The sequence below is a fragment of the Trachinotus anak genome, unplaced genomic scaffold (genome assembly GCF_046630095.1).
Source record: "Trachinotus anak isolate AG129_WGS33_773 ecotype Australia unplaced genomic scaffold, CSIRO_AGI_Tana_v1 ptg000024l, whole genome shotgun sequence".
NCBI classification, from domain to species: domain Eukaryota; kingdom Metazoa; phylum Chordata; class Actinopteri; order Carangiformes; family Carangidae; genus Trachinotus; species Trachinotus anak.
The window spans coordinates 4,410,561-4,430,319 of NW_027273875.1; the positions used below are offsets into that span (position 1 = coordinate 4,410,561).

A 19,759-nucleotide genomic window follows, 5' to 3' on the forward strand; every position below is an offset into this window, starting at 1 on the left:
TTTATTGTGTTATAGAGAAGCTGTTTCACTTCACATTATTTATTTCTGGATTTCTTAAATGGTGGCACAGGAACCAGTCAGAGGGGGATCCATGGAAAATGATCTGCCTTGCCAAACTCTGGTTAATTGTTTCATAAGACCAGGCCTATTTGAGATCTGGAACCAGGTTAAATCTCTATTAGCTGATAATCAAACAGCAACATGTAGTGGAGATGCTGCGGTAAACTTTATTTTTCACGTTTCACGGCAGTGTTGCCAGAGACCATACAGGACCTTTTGGATTCAGCCATGAGCCAAGATTAATCAGCCAAAACAGGTAGAAACACCAGTGTGAGTGCACCATGGGTATAATAGAAAAGGCAGCATCAGCACATCTGCATTCATACTCAGAAACTCTCAGGTGTGATTTCAGTGTAACTGTATTGCATAAAATTTGACAACACTAACACACAGACAGAAAATTATCTCAAATACAAAAATGAATGACATGAACCTATCTGTCACAATGAATGTGAACATGTAGCAGTACATTCAGACTCATTAAGGCTGAATATAGAGATACAGGGCGCGCCAGAATAAAAGCATCTTAACCCATCATTTAACTTAATTTCATTTATGCAGGCAGAAGAAATATTGTCAGTGAAGTGAAATGAAATACACTTGTGTAGTGATCTGTCAAGAAACTTCCAAAGAAGGCACCATAAGTCATGTTTCTTCTCACTCATCCATGATCCAGCTGTTTTAAACTTTGAACAGTATAAATGACTTGCTTGCTGCTCCATGAGCAAATGGCACATGACACTGTGCAACATGTGCAGGCTAGAAAATGATTTGAACTTTTCTTCCTCCTACATCAACACCACACAAACAAACATGAGTGAGCTGGCAGTAGCGTCCACAGATTTCTTTTCCGACTTGTTTTAATAACAGTGATATGTCAAGGCTTTTTCCAACAATAATGTGTCAGAACCCTGTCTGTGGTTTTGGACGTTTTAGCTTGTTAACAATAGAAATAATGTATATTTAATATTTCTACCAAATTGTCCAAAGCATTTTTAAGTTTCTGGAGTTTTAACTATTTCAATACATGGTTTCTGCAATGTTCACCAAATTAATATTAAAACCTTTTTAATACCACATACAATGTAATTTAATATCTTTTGCACAGCCATACCAGGAAATCAATAGAGAGAGTATGGCCTATAATTATTTATTAAGTACATTCAGGTACAGTCATGATTTTGTTTCTTTATTTTATGTCTTATGAAATCATTTGCCAGTGGTGTCGCTCATTATTGCTTTTGGGTGATATTTGGCAAATGATAATCAAATGTAACATGTTTAAGTGTCCCTCAATGCACCACCAAGAGCAGTTTTGAAGATGCTCTGAAACTCGAAGGAAGCTGAAAAACAGATTTTATTTTGAAAATAGTTTGTTATAGAAAGTGATGGGCTAAACCACGTTAAACCACAGAATGGAGAATTCATTCAAACGCTTGCTCTTTTTGTTCTGACTTGTTTTGTTTTTTCCAGTGACAGTTTGCTGGCTTGAATGGGTTTTATTTACCTTATAGTAACATCCCTTTTCGAGGCACAAGCTTTTATTTCATTTTTTTCAGTGTGGGGACAGACGGCATGAGATGATATTATGGAGATGAGACATTTTAAACCACCAAAAAAAAATCTGGTGTGCAGGCCAAAGTGAATCCATGCTGGGATTTGTAATGATTTTACACTTCACCATATATTGCCATTATTGTCCCTTTTTTTCCACACAAATGCATAAAAAGCTCATATATTATACACAAGGGCAAAAAATTGTTGGTCAGTCACTATAAAATTTAAGGTCTATCAGAGCTTTAAAACATTACTTCAATAAGTTTTTAATTTTACATAACATATTTGTATTTTACACCAATCTCTCTTTAACAGCCTTCAATAAAAATATTGTGGATCAAAATATAAACATATATGACACGAACACATCAAAGCAGCAACATGGGGTAAACTCAGATTGTGTCCATTTATTTCCCCACATCTGGCAACAACAACAACTTAAAAGGCAATAAATTAGTGACTTGACTCTTAAATATATATGTAAATACTGTTCTGAGAACATTGACAGATGACAGTTTATACCATATTACAACATTCTCCCTCAAGGCTTTTTCCTGTGTTACTATCCATTTGGAATTACAAAAAGAACATGTAGGAAACTCTTTAAATGTTCCTTCAGTCAGGTTAGTTCATGTACTTTTATAACAGATGTAGGCATTTTATCAACCACCACCTAAAATCTGCTTTAATTTCCTTTTGACAAAATTGTAGCTTATGCTGCGAAAGAGAATTTACCAGATACATGTTGTACATAGTGTCAGCGTGGATGTATTATAAGAACTGGATACCGCACTCCAAGATGGTGGCTGTATGTCTCAATGAAAAACTACTTGGAAAGCGCATAAGCCAAAAATGTCCTGTAGCTTCCAGGTTTGCCTCTGTGTCGTGTGGCCCACTGCGCAAGTATTAGTGTTTCTCTAGCTGGCCACAGCTAAAGAGCTTTAATGTTTTACAAATATTAAACATTCATAGTTTGAAAATTCTCTAGCTTGTTTGAAGTGAACTTGTTTGGAGTGTGACAGGTGACCTGTCAACAGTTTGACAGACGTTTCTTTTGCAAGGATGCTGTAAAATGCTTTCTGGACCGCTCTGTGGTCATGGGAGCGAATAAGCAGCAAGGCTCAGTGGTGGGACATTTCAGCTCTCTTATTACATCCAGAGTTTTCACATGGCAAAAAAAGTTGTTACAGTCCTGCCATTTCTACTGTGGATATAAAGGCCTTTGAAAAATCACTGGTATGCTTTCATCCATGCGTTATACCAGATTTGCAAATGTTTCATAAGGATTCGATTCAATGGAGTATGGCTGAGAACATGGGAGCGTTTCATTTTGTTTCCTAACTCATATCCTCATTGGCTTCACTCCACTGGTGTAGGCTTCTTTGAAGATGTGCAGGCCTAACAGATGGGTTTCCACGATGAGGTAAATTACAGTTCAAAGTAAACAAAAATTAACTGCTGTAAACAAACCATTCACCGTCCCAAAGCAGTGCACCCGCTATAACATCAAACAGTGTTAGCATCAAGTTGCCTCTGCCAGTGCAGGTCCAGTCAGATCCCTCTTTTCTGTCAGCACTGTTTGAACTCCCTCACCACTGCAGATCATCCTTTAACCACAGCACATCTTCAGACTGTTTAACTGTACAGCTTTAGGGATATGTTTACTTCCATGATATGGTCCAGCTCAGAGCTACAGTGAAGTGATCAGCTGATGTGGGAATAAAACACAGGACATAACTGGGTGAAAAGGTGGAAGTGTTTTTGTTTTGAAATCCCTCTCCACCAAGTAACAGTTGCAGCCGTAGCGGATCCTCTTCCATAAAGCCTTGCAGCCCACAGTTCTTTATGGCACAAAAGAAATAAACATATTCAACAAGGTATAAACAGCACTGTTTGATTTCTGTTTCTGTCATTTGGATACCGGATCCAGAGCAAATGTATTGACATCCGTCCAGCATATCCAGGTTTGACTCCAGCTGAGGGAATGTGACCACTTCTGCTTCCCTTCCTGCTGCTCAGCATCAGTTGTTGTGACAACAGGAGTAGAAATATGAGTCTTTCTTCTGGCCTAAGTCGACGCCATTTTCCTCTGCTGAAACAGGAAAAGATTTTGTTTGAACTCTTGTGTTCAGCAGTTTCAGGTGATGAATCGTCTTTCAAGTTGAAGAAACTATTCCCTTACAGCTACTCAAGACAGTTTTAACACATTACTTATTGTTCTTACAATGGATTTTGTATAGATTAATCAAAAAAAAAAACCATGTTAATGTCTGTGAGCTTTGGAGGTGTTTGAAAGCAGATTTTGTTACCTTTAGCCAGAGCCAGACATCCTGTTTCCCCATTGCCTGTCTCTGCAATAAGCTAAGCTAACTGGCATCTGGCTGTAGCTTAATATTTAGCAATATGAGAGTGTATTTATCTTCTCCTGTTTCACCAAATGTTCGAATAATACTCCTGGGTCCTGGATCTGTTTCGCTAATAGTGTGTGTCCAGAAATATTTCCGTTGCATGTGCAGGGTCTTTATTCCACATCTGGCCCCTCTCGCATGTGGTGTTCACCAGGGATCAATCTTATCATATGTTCTCTGTATAAGCTGGCTATGAAACACATAATGTATTTCAGCAATGCGACATTAACCAAAACTTGGTTACTCAGTTAATACAACACATATCCCGCCATGCCTTTCAGATCTTGAGGTAGCTCTGAATGTTTACAACTCAAACCTACATTAAAATCTGAATTCCTGTTTTTTAAACCGGCCTTCCTATGAGTACTATTTAGTCACTAGGTGCTAATCTTTTTAACTGGCTTGAAATTTGGGTGTAATATCTATGACTGCACCACCATGGCGGTTTTCATTCAAATAATGGAAGATGACTGTGTTCTAAGAAAGCGAGTAGGAGTTGAACTTGAACTACTTTGAATCAATGAATGAAGAACTGGCTGAAAGTGCACTGTTATCCCAGTCTTTAGAAAGATAAGGCTTTGAGTGTGACCATAAACACTCGTGTGAACTTGTTTGTCTCAATCATACTCTGAATGCCCTTAAAGACCACAAAGAGGATTAATGCAAACAAAAAGAGTGTGTGTGCATAAAACACTCACCTGTCATATACTGGAAGGCAGTGTTGTTGTAATCCTCAGCAACTTTCTGGAATAACTCATCTGACAAGCAGAGGGAGAATGAGGCCTGTCAGTTTCCATTAGTTTGTTCACACATCATGTCCTGATAAAAACTGGTCCATTTTCATTACAGCATTAGAGTGCTACTATTGTTCTTGTGTAGAAGCTTTACGATTAAATTTTAGACTCAATATTACCACAAGTTACACAAGCTGATGTTTGTTTCGGCAGTGGCACACTGTAATACTGTTAGAGCTCCAAAGATTAATCAATTAGTCTATTGGTCCATAAGTTTAAACTTTTATTGATTATTGACTAATTGTTTTAGTCATACATCAGCTTGTGATATTACAACAGACATTTTACACAATGTCCTTAAATTTTATAGCTTGTGTGATATGAAAATAACCGGCTGATTAATAAATACTGAAATTACTGAAGTTGCACGCCTAAATACTGTACTGTATCAGTTTCACATACAAAACGAAAAACAAAAAAACTAATAAAGATTAACTGCAGGTTACAACAGGTTGTAAATGTTGTGGATTTGAGATGCTCTAAAGAGAACAGAAATAAATGACAGGCTGTCAGTAGACAAACACAACTGCTGGCCACCTCTGCGCAGAAGCCGATTATCCCTGACAATGTTTCTACTGTGATTACAGGGGTTTGGTCCTGACTGCTCTCTGTTGTGCTTCTGTTAAAGCGATGGCTTTTGGTAATTTTGACCCAAATGTCCATTAAGTCAGTGTTTGTGCAATATTTAGCACCCGGTGTGAGAGGGAGAGCTATCACTGCTGAGTTGGACAGTGATGTTATACGGGAAGAAGAGTGTTTTCTGTTCTCTCTCAGGCCACATCAGGCCACCTGCTTCTCTTCCACTGAATCCTGATAAAGTTTCTCATCATCTTCATGACTTATAAGAGAATTTCTATTTTATAGTGGCTGACAGTGCCAAAACAATAATTGACAAGATGTCAAGTTTGGAATCTCTTCATTCATACAGTATGTGCCCACATGCTGCATGTAGAGCACTTAGTCTCCTCCTTTACAATGTTTCCTTGTTTATTAAACTACTCTTCATTTTCTTTTTGTGTAAAAAATTATAAGTATATTAAATGTAGTTTTCTGAGGGAAACCCACTTCCTCAACAAACAGACTGTGGATAAATACAGCTGTGATTGGAGCCAACCACCCGTGTTAAATAGAGTCTGCATATGACTGAAGTTGTGACTCACCCACGTTATTTCCTGTTTTACTGGAGGTCTCAAAATGTTGTGCACCAATCTCTGTAAGAACAACAAAAACATTAAGGTTAGATGTCAGTCAGGCGGAGGCACAAACTTGTGCAAGAGGACAGTTGTGCAAGTTTTGTCCATGCACCAGAGTCTGATAAAGGTCATACATTCATTAATATCCTGAAGCGATGTAACAAACACTTCAGTAATCTAATTATTCCCCAGCTTCAGAAATGGACAACCTCAGGTCCTTTTTTCAGGGTAAAAGATGAACTGTTAATGCAGCTAAGTTTCTGTTGGTAAAACCTCCTTATTTGGACTTTGTAAAGTCTTAACCTACTTTCTTGAAGGTTTTGCATGCACACATGAACATGCTGTCTGCATATATCAGCAAATATCAGATGTGCGCAGAGTAAGAGAAAGTGGCTCAGATTTGAAGCTTTGACAGCTATTTGTGATATTTTCAACCGTGGCTCTGTTGTTCTCATATACTTCCACAGATCATGGTGTGGTGTCAGTAAACCAGAATGAGGGGGCAAACCAACTGTTGCAAGTCAAAAGTCTTTACATTTTATGGACTACACAATTAAAATAATAATACTAACGTGATTTCTTTTACATGTCCACAGTTCCATGTATAAATATAAGAGGCTGGAGTAACAGACAGTAAAATGAGGTTTATAACAATGAGGCTGTTGTTACCATCAGCAAAGTCCTGAGCATCGTGGTAGTCGATTTGGCGCAAACTCCGATCTCCTTCAATCAGGTCGTTCTTAGTGCCACACAGGTAGATCTTACAGTGCTGGAGTGTACAACACAGACAAAAACAAAACAATATTACTGAGTGACATGTAGATAGTACACAAGGTCAAAAAGCTGCTTTGACTTCTTACCTTTTTTTTTTTCCAACTGAAATGTGTCCACTCACATTGAATGTCTGATCAGCTTCATAATTGAATCTAATAATCTAATAATATAGTTTTAATTTTGACAAATTTCTTGCACAGCTACTTAAGTTTGGTTATTTTGCTAAATGAATGCAGCATTCAATCAGCACTCAAATGGCATTATACGTGCTAAACAACCACTTTTGCAACACAACCACCACAGTGACTGTCAATAACAAAACATAGATACATCTAGTTACACACTTTTACTGCTCATGTACGTTCTACTGTAGTTTCATGAACTCGTATGAAGCTATATTATAATGATGTGGTCCTGTAAATATTAATGACAGATATAATATCAGTCAAATGTGCCTCATACAACTTTAGACTAGAAAAGCTCTCTTACCTCCTCACAGTTCTGTAGCTCTTTCACCCAGAACCGAGCTCGCTGGAAACTGCTGCTGTCAGTCAGATCTGAAAGTCAAAAACAACCAAAACAGTAGTTTGACACTGTTTATATAGACTTTAAGTATTCCACAAAGTATTCAATATTGCCCCTAAAATATAGATATAAACACCATTCTACAAACAGTGCAGAAGGAGTGCAGTATGAATTAACTGGAGTGTACAACCAATCTGACAATTCTGACCACTTCTTCAATTTTCAATGCTGGACATAGTCAAAAATATTTACTATAACTAGAAGAACCTGGAAAAACAGGCACGATCACCAATTTGTGCAGATGAGGTTAAAAAAATGGGATGAAATGTACAGGTGGAATGAAATCTACAGAGAGAAGACGGGAGCTAAAGAAGAAGAAGAAGGCAACCAGACAAAAAGAAGACATTTAATAAAATATGACAGAAGAGTGAGTAATCCAGTGGGAAATGCCGTTAGCTATTTTCTAAGAGGCAAAGTTCCCCAACTTGCAGCAAAGACATGACAACTATTTAGAAAATGTGTAAAGTATTGAGTCCTAACCTGAAAAAGGCAAATCTTTAAATAAACTTTATAATCTTTAAGGAGCTATGTGAAGTTGGTAGTTTAGAAATGCCTCCAGCTGTTCTGAGCTATTATACCAGAAGATGAATTATGACACCTGAAAGCTCTCCATAAGATGATTAAGCAGTGTAGTTTTACCATAGCAGACTATGGCCGCCCGGGCTCCTCTGTAGTAGATTCTGCTCATAGCTTCGTAGCGCTCTGATCCAGCTGTGTCCTGGGTGAGTAAGAGAGAAGAGTGGGACAAAGGTGAGAAAGACTGGGATCCATCTAAATGGAAACAAGGTGAAATGATATGAGAGAAGACCCTTCTTCCTGTTCAACTCTAACAGCTTAAATGTCATCCAAAACTGTGACTCAGAAAACTATGAATTACTTGTTTTATGACACATTTTTCTTTCACCTAATTCTAATCATGGTGAAGACAAAGAAAGGGGGAACAGACAAGAGAGAACACTATAAGTAAATCATTATGTATATATGATAAAACTATCATCATTAATTATTTAAATCATGTATGTACAGTTGTGGAATTGTGCAAATGACTATATGCATGTAAATGGACTTACTAATACTGCCTTACAAATGCAAAATGTAGTGATTACATATGTGGTTAAAACTGAGCTAAGACCAGAATTTGACCTTTTCACATTCTACCTTAACACAGAAATTATTATACCATCAAATGTATAATTTTGGGGGACAAACAGTAATAAAAGGTCATAATAAAAGACTTAAAAACTAAATTTCAGATGACCGCACCCTGGCTGGTTACGGCTAGCTGTTAAGATAGATGTTTTTTTTCTCATGTTTCATGTAAGGTCCGTGACAATAATTAATGATCAGTGTAAAAAGTACAAAATTGAGTTTTTACAGCTTATCTGTCACACAGGTTGAGAGAGCCTTCTAACGTCAAACCCTTTGCTCACTACTTCAGTGTTTCTGTAGTTACTACTCTCTGACTTTGTTAGCCTGAATACACTGTGCTGAGGATGAAAGGAGCTGATATGATGTGACTGGCACGTAGGGTGTTATTGAGGGCACATTTTCTGACCTCACCTGGCTAAACGCTGACACTTATGCACAACAAACACTCAAATTCACATGACGTAGCCTCCAACTCACCCATATGCCCAGGGTTATCACTTTCTCTCCTACTTGGATTGGTTTGGCAACAAAAGCAGCACCGATAGTCTGTCAGGAAGAGAAAGCGAGTGCAGTAAAGCATTAGACACTCATGGAGTCCCTATAGACTGTGGGTGCTTTTAGTCTGAACTTTCACAGACCACAATCTAAATGGGCATTAATGGGAGACAGCATAAAGTTGGGTTAGACTGATACTTGTGCGCTTGAGTATACAGTGTATACAGTGCCCTGGAGTATACAGTGCTCCCTTCCTAAAATAGATATTGTACACAATTGCCCAAAAAGAGCAAGCTAATTTATCACAACACATTATCATGCAGTTTTATTGGTTGAACTACTAAAATGACATAAAGATCGTTTCTCATACAGCTATGCATAAGCAGCATTTTACTGTTGTAAGTCGTGGACATGAAGCTACTACTTTACTACTACTACTACTAACTACTTTATACAGTGCAATGTAGTTCAGTCTAGTGGTTCGCAACCTAGGGAACGGACCCCCTTCAAAGGGTCACAAGATGAGTTCGTCTACACACACACATACGGGTTTTTACGTACTTGATAATTGTACCTGATAATTGTACCTGATTACTTTCCACCACTGTGAACTACGGAGTACTAATAGTACGTAAATGAGTTTTTTGAGATTTCTGTTTCTGATGGATTTGCAAGAAGATCTAAGAATATGTGAGGTATTGTGTGTAGACTGATGGCCATTAAAGAAATTTTAATATATTTTAAATGAAATCTGTCACAGTAAATTCTGCAAAAAGTCTGAATACTCTGAATACTTTCAAAAGATACTGTATCACTTAATGAAACTGTCAGTTTTTTAAAGCCATTATGGTGTATTTTTAAACAGGACACAGAGAGAGGCATGACTGAATGATTTCCATGTTAAGATGTAAGATTCTAACAAAAATGCTTATCTAATGTGGTATGCGGGAAAACATACTGAAACATTACTACATCCAGAGTTTCTGTCAGTGCTTTTATGCTTAATGATGATCACAGACTTGAGCCTCTATTACCACAGTGTCCTCAAGGCTAAATATAAAAGTAATGCTTTTCTTCTGGGCAGCAGTCAGGGAAGGAATCAGCAACAGGCCAACATGGAAATTGCAGCGGAGCAGCTGACACTCACGTTCTGGTACGGTCCAACCAAGAAGCGATGGTGAACGTATCTCTCCACCAGGCTGGTCTTCCCCACGCTCTCCTTTCCCAGCATCACAACTTTAGCATCCACACGCATTGCACTCATAGTAAATACGTTTTGAAAAGCCCAGGACAAGCAAACAGGGGAGGGGAGGGGGTGTTTAATTTAGGAGGCAGCTGCTGGGCTGCTCAGTGTGCTGTGTGATGAGAAGACATGATACACAATAGATGAATGACCATAATAAACAAGTCATAAACACTGTGCAGTTATTTAGAAACAGAAAATAATAATTGCTCTAACCCTCCATAATTTCTAGGAATTAACAAATCTTAAAACTTTCTGGTATCACTTCCTTCCTCTTATTATCTCCATCTGTATCATCTGTTGTGTCTGCAAATAACTGATGTTATATTTCTACAATTTACACATGAATCTCTCCATAATAAGAGTTCATACCTGTAACATGCAATGAGAAAGAGAAACAAAACTGCAAAACCTATAGATCACTTAATCTCTTCCCAACCTGCAAATTAGGGCTGCTACTAGAGAAGATTAGTCAATTATGAAAGTAGCTGCCGATTATTTTCCTTTTGATCGACTAATCGACTAATGAACTCATTGCTGCAGATTCATATGACTCCTATAAAAGTACCAAAGCCATGTTTTACTTGGCTGGATTTCTCTGTCTAAGACTCCAAACACTCATGTATTCACTTTATAAATTACTTTATTCATATATAAACATTAGAAGAGCAGTAAAAGTTATATTGGTTGCAACTAAATTATACTGAAACGACTTGATAAAAAAAAGTGCCATTTATTCGTTTTAACTGACTCAGCACAACTGCATATGAGTTCATTAACAGTAAGACAAGCACTAAAGAGAAAGAGTTACACTGGTACATGGTCCTCGCACTGTTTACTTCAAATTTCGGTTGTAACAAGCTTTTAAATTACTGTCCTATCTGTAGATTGTTAACTTTATATGATTTTCTAAAAACTTATAAATTACATGAAGATGACTTCAGTTACCTCAACATGACATGGCCAAAACACCAGCCCAGCGGTCCTGGTTACTAAGGTTGGAGAGCTAGCCTAGCTAACTTCAGCTCCACACACAAACACTGAAAACTCACCTGGTAGCTAGCTTGACTCAACAAATCTTTCTCAACACCAGAAGCCAAACCGGGGCCGTTATCCGTGGCTACCACCCTTGCTTTAAAGCGAAGACGGTCACAGCCAGACCTCTCGTCATTTCTGCCCAGCCTCGCTAAACCGGCTGCCGTAGAGTGCCAGCTAGCTAGCTTAACCCCACCGACACTCTTGCGCAATGGCTGAAATTACAAGCAAGCCGTCGGCTGGATGAGGTTACAGACAGATACGGTAAACATCGTCTGTGGTTAGCGGGAGCTCCATTCTCTGAAAGCAAGTCCAGCTAACTGATGGGGGGCTGGCTGGGCTGCGGGCAGAGCTGTTTGGCGTTTCCGAGGGGAGAAAATATCCAGCTGAGCTTTGTTTGTTTGTTTGGGTGGGAACCACAGAGTCGAGGAGAGGCGGTTCGGAGGAAGGAAGTGCCCGAATTGCGTGACACCATCACCGGATGTTGGGAAGCGCAGTTGGTAGTCCAGTCTGTGGCAATGGTGCTGAAGTTAGCGAAACGGGAACAACACTTGTTGTGTCTAAGTCATGCAAAAATGAGGGTTTTCACTCATTGTATTTCTGTACACCAAATTACACATCTAAGATTTATTAGACAGATTTTACTGATGTGTAATTATTAAATAGATAAAATCCCAATTAAGCAGTCAGGATTTCTTAAACAAGCTCTGTTGGCATGGAAAATTATCTACAAGCACAATTTTCTTTTCATCAATATATAGATCAATGGGGACATTTTGTACAAAAACAGATCCATCTTCTTAAAGAATTGTTTTGATAGGGTCATTGATTTGGTAGGTCAGCTGATCAATTCTTAGGTCTCATGAATTACAGTGAATTTATCTCTCATTTCAATTTTCCAACATCAACTACACAATAACCTTAGACCATAGTCTGTGGCTCTATACACAAGTGGTCCTTATCCTACTGACATTGTCATTATTTAACCCTAATGACACTATTTATGGAAAAAAATCTGTTCTCTACCATCCTTAAAAAATAAAAATAGAGGTGTCCTTTTCTATTTCGTCATGGCTGGAATAATTGTCTTGATGGTAATTCATGACAGTCCAAAATCCATATGTAAAGTTCACCACCCCCCGTTTCCAGCAAGAAACCACGCCCTGCGGAAGAGAAAACTTACACATACCTATTATACTCTAATATAGTACATATGCTTATTTTTTAGGGAAGATTATTAATTTGGGGATTGTGCAAAAGCAGATGAGAAAAATTGTCATCCAGTCAGTTACACTCAGATTTATCCCACCTCTCTCTGTGTTGTCAAGGTTGGTCAGGACAGTACTTTCACCTTTTACATGTGTATTTGTGTCTTTCAGTCACTCTGTTCAACAACATGCTCCAAATAAAGGCAGTCCAACTGAAATGGTTCAGAACTGAGAATACCAGCAAAGTCCCAGCGCTCCTTCATGCCCTGCTGGATTTTAAAAGCAGACGGCAAGTTGCTGGCTTTGAAAACGCTGCTCTGAGGGTGCAATAACCAGCAAGTAGCTCAGCTGGGAGTAAAAAAGAAAAAAAAGCTGCAGGATGAAAAGGACACTTTAGCTTCAACTCTGTTTCTGGGAAGAAAGGAACTGTAGTCTTAGTCTGCAACCAGTTAAGAGACTGGGCGCAGGAAAAACAGAAAGGAAAATTTAATAAAAAGAGGTCTGCTTCTTAAAAGAAACTGCGTGCTTCCAGAGGATTTAGACCAAGAAGGTCAAACAGTACTGGAAGACAGAGTGCACAGATCAACCAGGTGAAACTTTGTACTTACAAACTTTGATTCAGTTCAGTGCAGAGTGGGAAAACCAGTAGATTGTTGGCCGTCAAGCTGAAAAGTGAGAACATGAGCCTGATCACCAGTGTGTATATAATGATGGCTAAGCTGAGAACAATATGGAGATCCACCAAAGTGAGACAGTGGAAAATAAAACACAAAGCTCTAGAGGATTGTCTCGGGTGTAAGTTGGCAACAAAGGAGGAGAGCTGGGAGAAAACACAGAAGCTGCAGATGCAGAGCGAAGAGATGGAGGAGAAGTGGCTCAACGAGGCAAGGAACGGTAATGGCGAAGCGAGGACATCAAGCTCCTGATCCAGCAACATGTTGAGCTTCAGGTATGCCACGTCAGCTGATGATATTGATTTGAATAATAACTTGTTGGTTTCTAACAGTGTTTACAGGAGCTTTCCATAAAAACTGACAAAGTGCAGGCAGAGATGAAAAGGGAGGAAAGGAAAGAAGGAGAAAGAGAAACTGAAGAAAGACACACACACCAGGGGTGCCATAAGCCCAAACACCTTAATTTATACTGTACCCGTGAATTATTTTAGAATTAAAATTTTATTTGGCCCACTGCAATTCCTATTGTGACTGCTATCACTATATGGGAATATCAGTCAGCCGCGCAGAGCTGCCCACCTGAGTGATGTAATGACTGCTGTGGTGAAAAATGGAGAGCACTTGAAGTTGCAGGATAATGTTAGAGCTTTTCTCTAATCTCTGAGATCTGGAACAGTTTCATCAACAACTTATAACCTTCATGGGGATAGGATTTGTAATAGGACTGTATTAGAGTGCATTCATTTTTAGCTGGGTGTACTGAAGAAGAGAACTAGTGTGCTGATGATTAATCAATTAAAAAAAAAAAAAAAAAAAGTAGACCTTCAAACTAAGGAAGATAGTAATCAATGATATAACTTGTGCAAGTGCACTATGTGGTGATGCACTTTATAATGGATACTGCAGTATCTATTAGGCAGCTGGAAGAGTCCGATTGGTCTAAACCGTTGCCTGTGAGGCTGCAGCAGGGATTGGTTCAGGATCCATGAGCTCTACCGGTCCCACCCCAACTCACACACCGGAGAGAGGAGCCAACATGGCTGAAGCAGAGGCAAGCGAGTTAACTTCCAGCGGCATTTTCCAGGAGATCTTCACCTCTCCGCTGAACCTAACCCTGCTCAGCCTGTGCCTGTTCCTCCTGTACAAAATCTTCCGCGGAGACAAACCGCCGGAACTCGGCGAGGTGGAAAAACCGCTGCCGAAAATGAAAAAGAGAGATTTTACCCTGGCAGAGTTGAAACCCTACGATGGAGTGCAGGAGCCGAGGATCCTCATGGCTGTCAACGGGAAAGTGTTCGACGTTACCCGGGGGAAGAAGTTTTACGGGCCAGGTAACGTTACCGGACCCGTCAAGATGTGACTGTTAGCAACGGCAGCTAGCTTGAAGCGGCCGTTGGTTGTGTTAAATTGAATTGACTGGTAGCCATTCAGCGGTTAAAAGTATCGATTTTTGTTGTTGTTGTTGTTGTTTGGCAAATATTTAAGTTGACTTTTTTTTTTTTTTTTTAACTGGAAACCGACGCCACACCCCCTTTAGATTGATAGCTGAGATCGCATTTCACAACAGAGGAGCTGCTGTAGCCTTGAAACCAGAGATCGTCTATGCAAGAAGTTGAGTTACTCCATATTTTTAACGATGCAGCGGGAAAGTAGACTGTATATTAAAAGGCGTCCAAAATATCACTCCCTGTTTACTATATAGTGCACTAAATTTACTGTCCGCCATTTTATAACTCCTTGTTCCACATGACATTCAGGAAATTACAGGACATGGTTTTTAATCGACAGTTGTCAAGCAGAGGGGAGAACCTCATTTTTTTGGGATGTTTGCACACATGCATTGTGGATAGTTGTGGGATCTTTAATGGATGACCAGCTGTAACTAGCTACAGGCAAGAGTACCTGTCAAACTGCCTGTGTTTCAACTTCTACTTTTTAATAGTAATATTAAAGTAGTTTAATATTTTTGGTCTATCTAAAGCGTCAGAAAAATGCCCAGAAGTCTAAATACCCATGAGTCCAGGAGTCTCAGGTGCTGTTGCTGTGGTGAAGAAGCCAGCCAGAAGTGTTAATTGGAACAGTGAGGAAATGCTTTGTTTTCCCAGCTGTTAACAAAATGTAGTCCTGTAGCTCCTCTATCAAAACCGATGCAGTATTAAAAAGTTAACCGATTTGAGCTCCAGGTTGTTTTAGGTTTTCTCACCATCTGTAGCTTTCACCAGCTGTTAGTAGCTCTCATGACAGAATCTGAACTCCATGATTGCATATTTTTTGCTTAAGTGCAGGTTGGGAGACGTAGTAGTAACTTATTCCCTTAAAATTTTATATACATGAGGTTTTACCTTTCAACATTGGACCAAACAAGCAGATATTTTGTAACTCAGTTGTTACATCATTTAAACTGATGATTATAGTGGGAGTTTTATGCTGGAAATCTCCGCCTGTGAGTCACCTAACATTCTGTATGGGTAAAAAAAAAAATGGACACCTTAAGTATGTCCCCCCACTTTGCAGTTATCGTGTTGCTGTTATATCTGTTATTCTTTGTAGCAATGACGTCGACTCTATGTAGGTTTCTACCGGGGAGCAAGGCATGTGCTGCAACTTTTCCATTGCCTCCAGTTCTCTGAAAAAGGAATCTGTTCTGTCATGCTTCACGGGGACATTTCTGTGAGCTGGAAACAGACACAGAGTTAGACCTCTATGTTTTTATCTTATCTCAGACTGTAACCTCTGTTGCATGTAACCTCTGACCAACATGATAACTGGCTGTCATGCAAACTTTTTCAGTGCACTGCACGCCCACTGAAATCCTGCATTTCAGAAATTTAACTAATTTGAAATTTGATCTCATGCAACAGGTTCAGTATTTTGCTCAAGGGCACTTTGATAGCACTTGTGGCTGCTGCAGGCTGGTAAACTTGTAACATTTAGGGTTGGGTTTTGTTTGAATGTTTTGGGCGTGAATGATATAACTGAATTTAGATGGAATATAAAAATGACTCAGTAATCCCATTACTTTTTTTTTTTCAGAAGCCAAATGTCAAAAGTTGTCTAAACCCAAGAAGCTGTACAAGGACTTTAAATAAAATATATTTTAGATTTTTCTTACTGTCAACAAACACCAGGACAAGACCAACACACATGATAGTCCATCACATGATAATTTGTCTATCCTGTCTAGGTCAACAGTGTCACTCACTGATGTGTTTTTAATAGTTTTTCGGATTGAGCTCTATGGCACAGATGAATAATGTATATCAGGGTTTTATAACCAGCTTTTTACAAGGGTTAGAACATTGTTGGTTTAGATCTTAAACAGATACCCAGTTCGACATCCGGCCACTAGAGAGAAAGTGACATGTAGAACAACCCCAACAATGATCAGCTGTTTGTAGCATTTTCTACCTGACATTGTTTCTGCTGCTGTTATTGGTGTGCATTCACCTCACCATGCGCGCTCTCTCTCTGTCTTGTCTGTCTTGCAGAGGGTCCATATGGAGTGTTTGCAGGCAGAGATGCATCCAGAGGTCTGGCTACGTTCTGTCTGGAGAAAGAGGCCCTGAAAGACGAACCCGACGACCTGTCCGACCTGAACGCCATGCAGCAGGAGAGCCTCTCGGAGTGGGAGACTCAGTTCACCTGTGAGTAGAGATGTGACTGTAGCACATTTTCACATTATGATTATTGTGGCCAAAAATATCACTTGATCTTTTTTCCCTTTTATGTCTGCTTCTTATGTAAAGCATATTTTAATTTCTGATTTGATAAGTGCCGTATAAATAAACTTTATTATTATTATTATTATTATTATTATTATTAATACATGTAGAGGTCGGCATCTGGTGTATACCTAGGACCTCCCTGCACTATCCTACACTATGTGCTAGTACTGTTAGAGCTGAAATGTAGGGAAATGACTTTACACCATGTTCACTTTGGATTTTATTAAACCTGACTAGCACGGAAGTGTGGAAACTTTAATGTAAAATCCAGTTTAAAACATAAAACCTCTGAACTCACCCACATTTGCTGTTAAAAGCTTAGGAGTGGGAATTTGTAACACAGTGTAAAAAGCAAAATGTTTGTAAACAGCAGTGGACAGACGGACAGTGACTCAGTTATTTGATCAAGTCATTGAAAAAAATTATTGGTTTAATCAATAATGAAGATGATGATTATTTTCAGCTGTAGTTGCAACAGGTTCAATTTTTTCATCAGAGCACTATTGTTGGTTAATAAACGTTGTTATTAAAAATCATAGTAAATATTTAACTTTATGACTTATTTGATAGAAAAAAATGTTACATGATTTAATTCCAGAAAAGCTACAGTACAAAGCACAATGAAAAGACCCTGACTGTTTTCATCCATTACAGTTAAGTATGACTACATCGGCAAGCTTCTGAAACCAGGAGAGGAGCCCACAGAGTACACAGACGACGAGGAAGGAAAAGACAAAAAGGCGGACTAGAAAATGAAAAGTGACCAAGAGGGAAAAATGACAGATGCCTTAATGTTTGTAATTTGATGCTGGTTGCCTCCTGTTAGGGCCATTCAGAGAAAACGCTTCCATTCTAGTATTTTTGGATCATCGCAATCCTGGATTTGACATGCCGTCTGAGCTCCATTCATCTCCATTTATGTTATGTGAAGGTTAGATGGCATTAACGGTTAGATATACTGATTTCTGATGTAGAGCACTGCAGCGTTCTTAGAGTTGAGTGCACTTTCTATGAAGTTAAACACGGATCCTTAGATTGTTGTTGAGAATCAGAACTCAAGAAAATGAAGGCCCAGTTCCAACATTTTTTATGAAGCTGCTGATGGTAAAATGTCCAGCGGGTTGTAGTCTAAAGAGGGAGATCAGCTTTGTTCAGCTCACCCCATCAACAGCCTGTCAAATTAGTTATATCTGTGATCCATAGATCTGTTGTACACTTTGTTAATGTTGCTGCTGTTTTATTGCAGGATGTATACATTCCTCTCATGCAAGGTTTGACCCAGCTTGCTTTGAAATTCATTATCTCAGGAAGGAATATAACTTAAAGGAAAATGTCTTCAACTTGAGCTTTTTTTCTCATGATTCTGTCTATTTTGACTATTGGGCTTTGCAAAATTTGTTTGCCACCTCTCTTTTAGAGATTCAGGAAGTACAAACTAAAAAAAAAACCACGAAAATTAAAATCTATAGGGGCATGTAGCACCTTAACACTTTCTGACTTAACTTCAGTTTTATAAAAATCATTTATAGAAAAAAATTTCAAACATTGTCACTGAGTCCGACTAAAAGTTCATTTGGTTAGCCAGCAAGATTTCTTTGCTTATTTTTGCTTTGATTCTGAGACAAATGTTTGAAATGATCTATGTACAATCAAAGTTTATTCGGAAAGCTTTGGGAGGGTCACAACGTTTACCCTGCATGTTGTGCTTGAGTCGTGTCTCCTGAATCTCTACAATGGAGGTGGGGAGTGCAGAATTAACATAACCCACAATAATAAACATCCAGGTTGGAAAAAAAACAAAAACAAAGTAATTTTCCTTAATCAGGAGACAGGAGAGCCAGTGCAACTAATTGGACCAAACAATGATGAGCTGAAGTAAATATTTTACACATTAAAGTTGTCATCAAATAAACACTGCAAAATAGATCTCTTTTTAAGCACCTTTTCTCAATAAACTGCACCTAATTGTAACCAAACTTGTATCCTTTCTGGCTTAATTATAACCATTTAAGAGATTATATTTGTCAGCTCTTCACAATAAAAGAGGACGATAATGTTTAGATGTTTGAAACATTCCATCACATCAAATATATCTGCTGATCTGAACGCTCCCGTACATTTAAGCAAGATTTAAAATGTCTGATTTTCAGTGCTGATTTCTGTTGACAACCCATAAGTACCTGAAACCAATTTCAGTCATTTATCAAGTAAAAATATTGACCATTTTCTGGTTTCAGTTTTCTCGAATATTACTTCTTTTGTAAATTGTAAATTGAATTTCCTTTGCATTTTGGACAGTAGGTCGGACAAAGCAAGTAATGTGCAATGATTTGAGAAAAAAAAAAAGAATAAATTAAACACGACTTAATACGCAGGCCTCATTCACACCCAGTAGTGTTTTTACTGTGGTAATTTATTACTTGATGCAGAGTGTCAGAAAGTTCAAAGTACAGAGAAGTGACTTCAGTTAGGTCTTAGTTTCTGATGACATCTGGGTAATAGATAAAAATGTTGACAACATAATTTTTCAACAATATTTTACAGTCCAAGTTGGAATACAGTTACAATTATGTAAATGTATTCCTGCGGAGGCTTTGTATGCAAGGAAAAATGGTTAATTTTTAATCCTGAAAGTATGTGGAAGAAGTTAGTTTTTCTGACTGTAGAAAAATGTGCTGTGTTAAATAATCGGTTAACAATATTTTTCTTTGTGAGCATCATCCCTGTAAAAGCTGGAGAGATTGGCCATTTTCCATAAAAACTGATTCAGTGAGGGAACATTTTCAGTATGCATGTACATACATAAATGAATGTTCTGATTCTGTCATACTGTTATTATCCTGAATGATATTTTGATTT

General features: G+C 38.5%; 2 protein-coding genes across 5 annotated transcripts; one reads left to right on the forward strand and one right to left on the reverse strand.

The window, feature by feature from the left end:
• Positions 1–209: 209 nt before the first annotated feature.
• On the reverse strand, positions 210–14,140 carry rab24 (RAB24, member RAS oncogene family). 4 transcript variants are annotated; one of them, XM_071461254.1, is made up of 9 exons: positions 13,110–14,140; positions 10,163–10,370; positions 8,998–9,066; positions 8,011–8,089; positions 7,276–7,343; positions 6,682–6,781; positions 5,980–6,030; positions 4,724–4,783; positions 210–3,709 (listed from the first exon to the last, which is right to left on the reverse strand). In XM_071461254.1, exons 2-9 carry the CDS (start codon positions 10,277–10,279, stop codon positions 3,639–3,641), a joined length of 615 nt encoding a protein of 204 aa, XP_071317355.1. In that variant the 5' UTR covers positions 10,280–10,370; positions 13,110–14,140; the 3' UTR covers positions 210–3,638. The 4 variants fall into 4 exon arrangements, with proteins under 4 accessions (XP_071317355.1, XP_071317357.1, XP_071317356.1 ...); XM_071461256.1 differs by lacking the exon at positions 13,110–14,140 and adding an exon at positions 11,311–13,062; XM_071461255.1 differs by lacking the exon at positions 13,110–14,140 and adding an exon at positions 11,311–13,059 and having other exon boundaries at positions 210–3,706.
• A 24-nt stretch (positions 14,141–14,164) lies between these two features.
• Positions 14,165–19,253, forward strand: pgrmc1 (progesterone receptor membrane component 1). Its single transcript, XM_071461257.1, has 3 exons — positions 14,165–14,506; positions 16,664–16,819; positions 17,555–19,253. Exons 1-3 carry the CDS (start codon positions 14,212–14,214, stop codon positions 17,647–17,649), a joined length of 546 nt encoding a protein of 181 aa, XP_071317358.1. The 5' UTR covers positions 14,165–14,211; the 3' UTR covers positions 17,650–19,253.
• The last annotated feature ends 506 nt before the right edge of the window (positions 19,254–19,759 follow it).

What these genes read in the sequence shown, in the direction of transcription:
- rab24 (XM_071461254.1), bottom strand. Translation starts at nt 10,279, where the DNA reads ATGAGTGCAATGCGTGTGGATGCTAAAGTTGTGATGCTGGGAAAGGAG. An exon ending in TGCTCAGGACTTTGCTGATG is followed by an intron (nt 6,031 to 6,681) that starts GTAACAACAGCC and finishes TTGTTCTTACAG; the next exon opens with AGATTGGTGCACAACATTTT. An exon ending in TAAAACAGGAAATAACGTGG is followed by an intron (nt 4,784 to 5,979) that starts GTGAGTCACAAC and finishes TCTGCTTGTCAG; the next exon opens with ATGAGTTATTCCAGAAAGTT.
- pgrmc1 (XM_071461257.1), top strand. Translation starts at nt 14,212, where the DNA reads ATGGCTGAAGCAGAGGCAAGCGAGTTAACTTCCAGCGGCATTTTCCAG. An exon ending in GAAGAAGTTTTACGGGCCAG is followed by an intron (nt 14,507 to 16,663) that starts GTAACGTTACCG and finishes TCTGTCTTGCAG; the next exon opens with AGGGTCCATATGGAGTGTTT. An exon ending in GTGGGAGACTCAGTTCACCT is followed by an intron (nt 16,820 to 17,554) that starts GTGAGTAGAGAT and finishes CATCCATTACAG; the next exon opens with TTAAGTATGACTACATCGGC.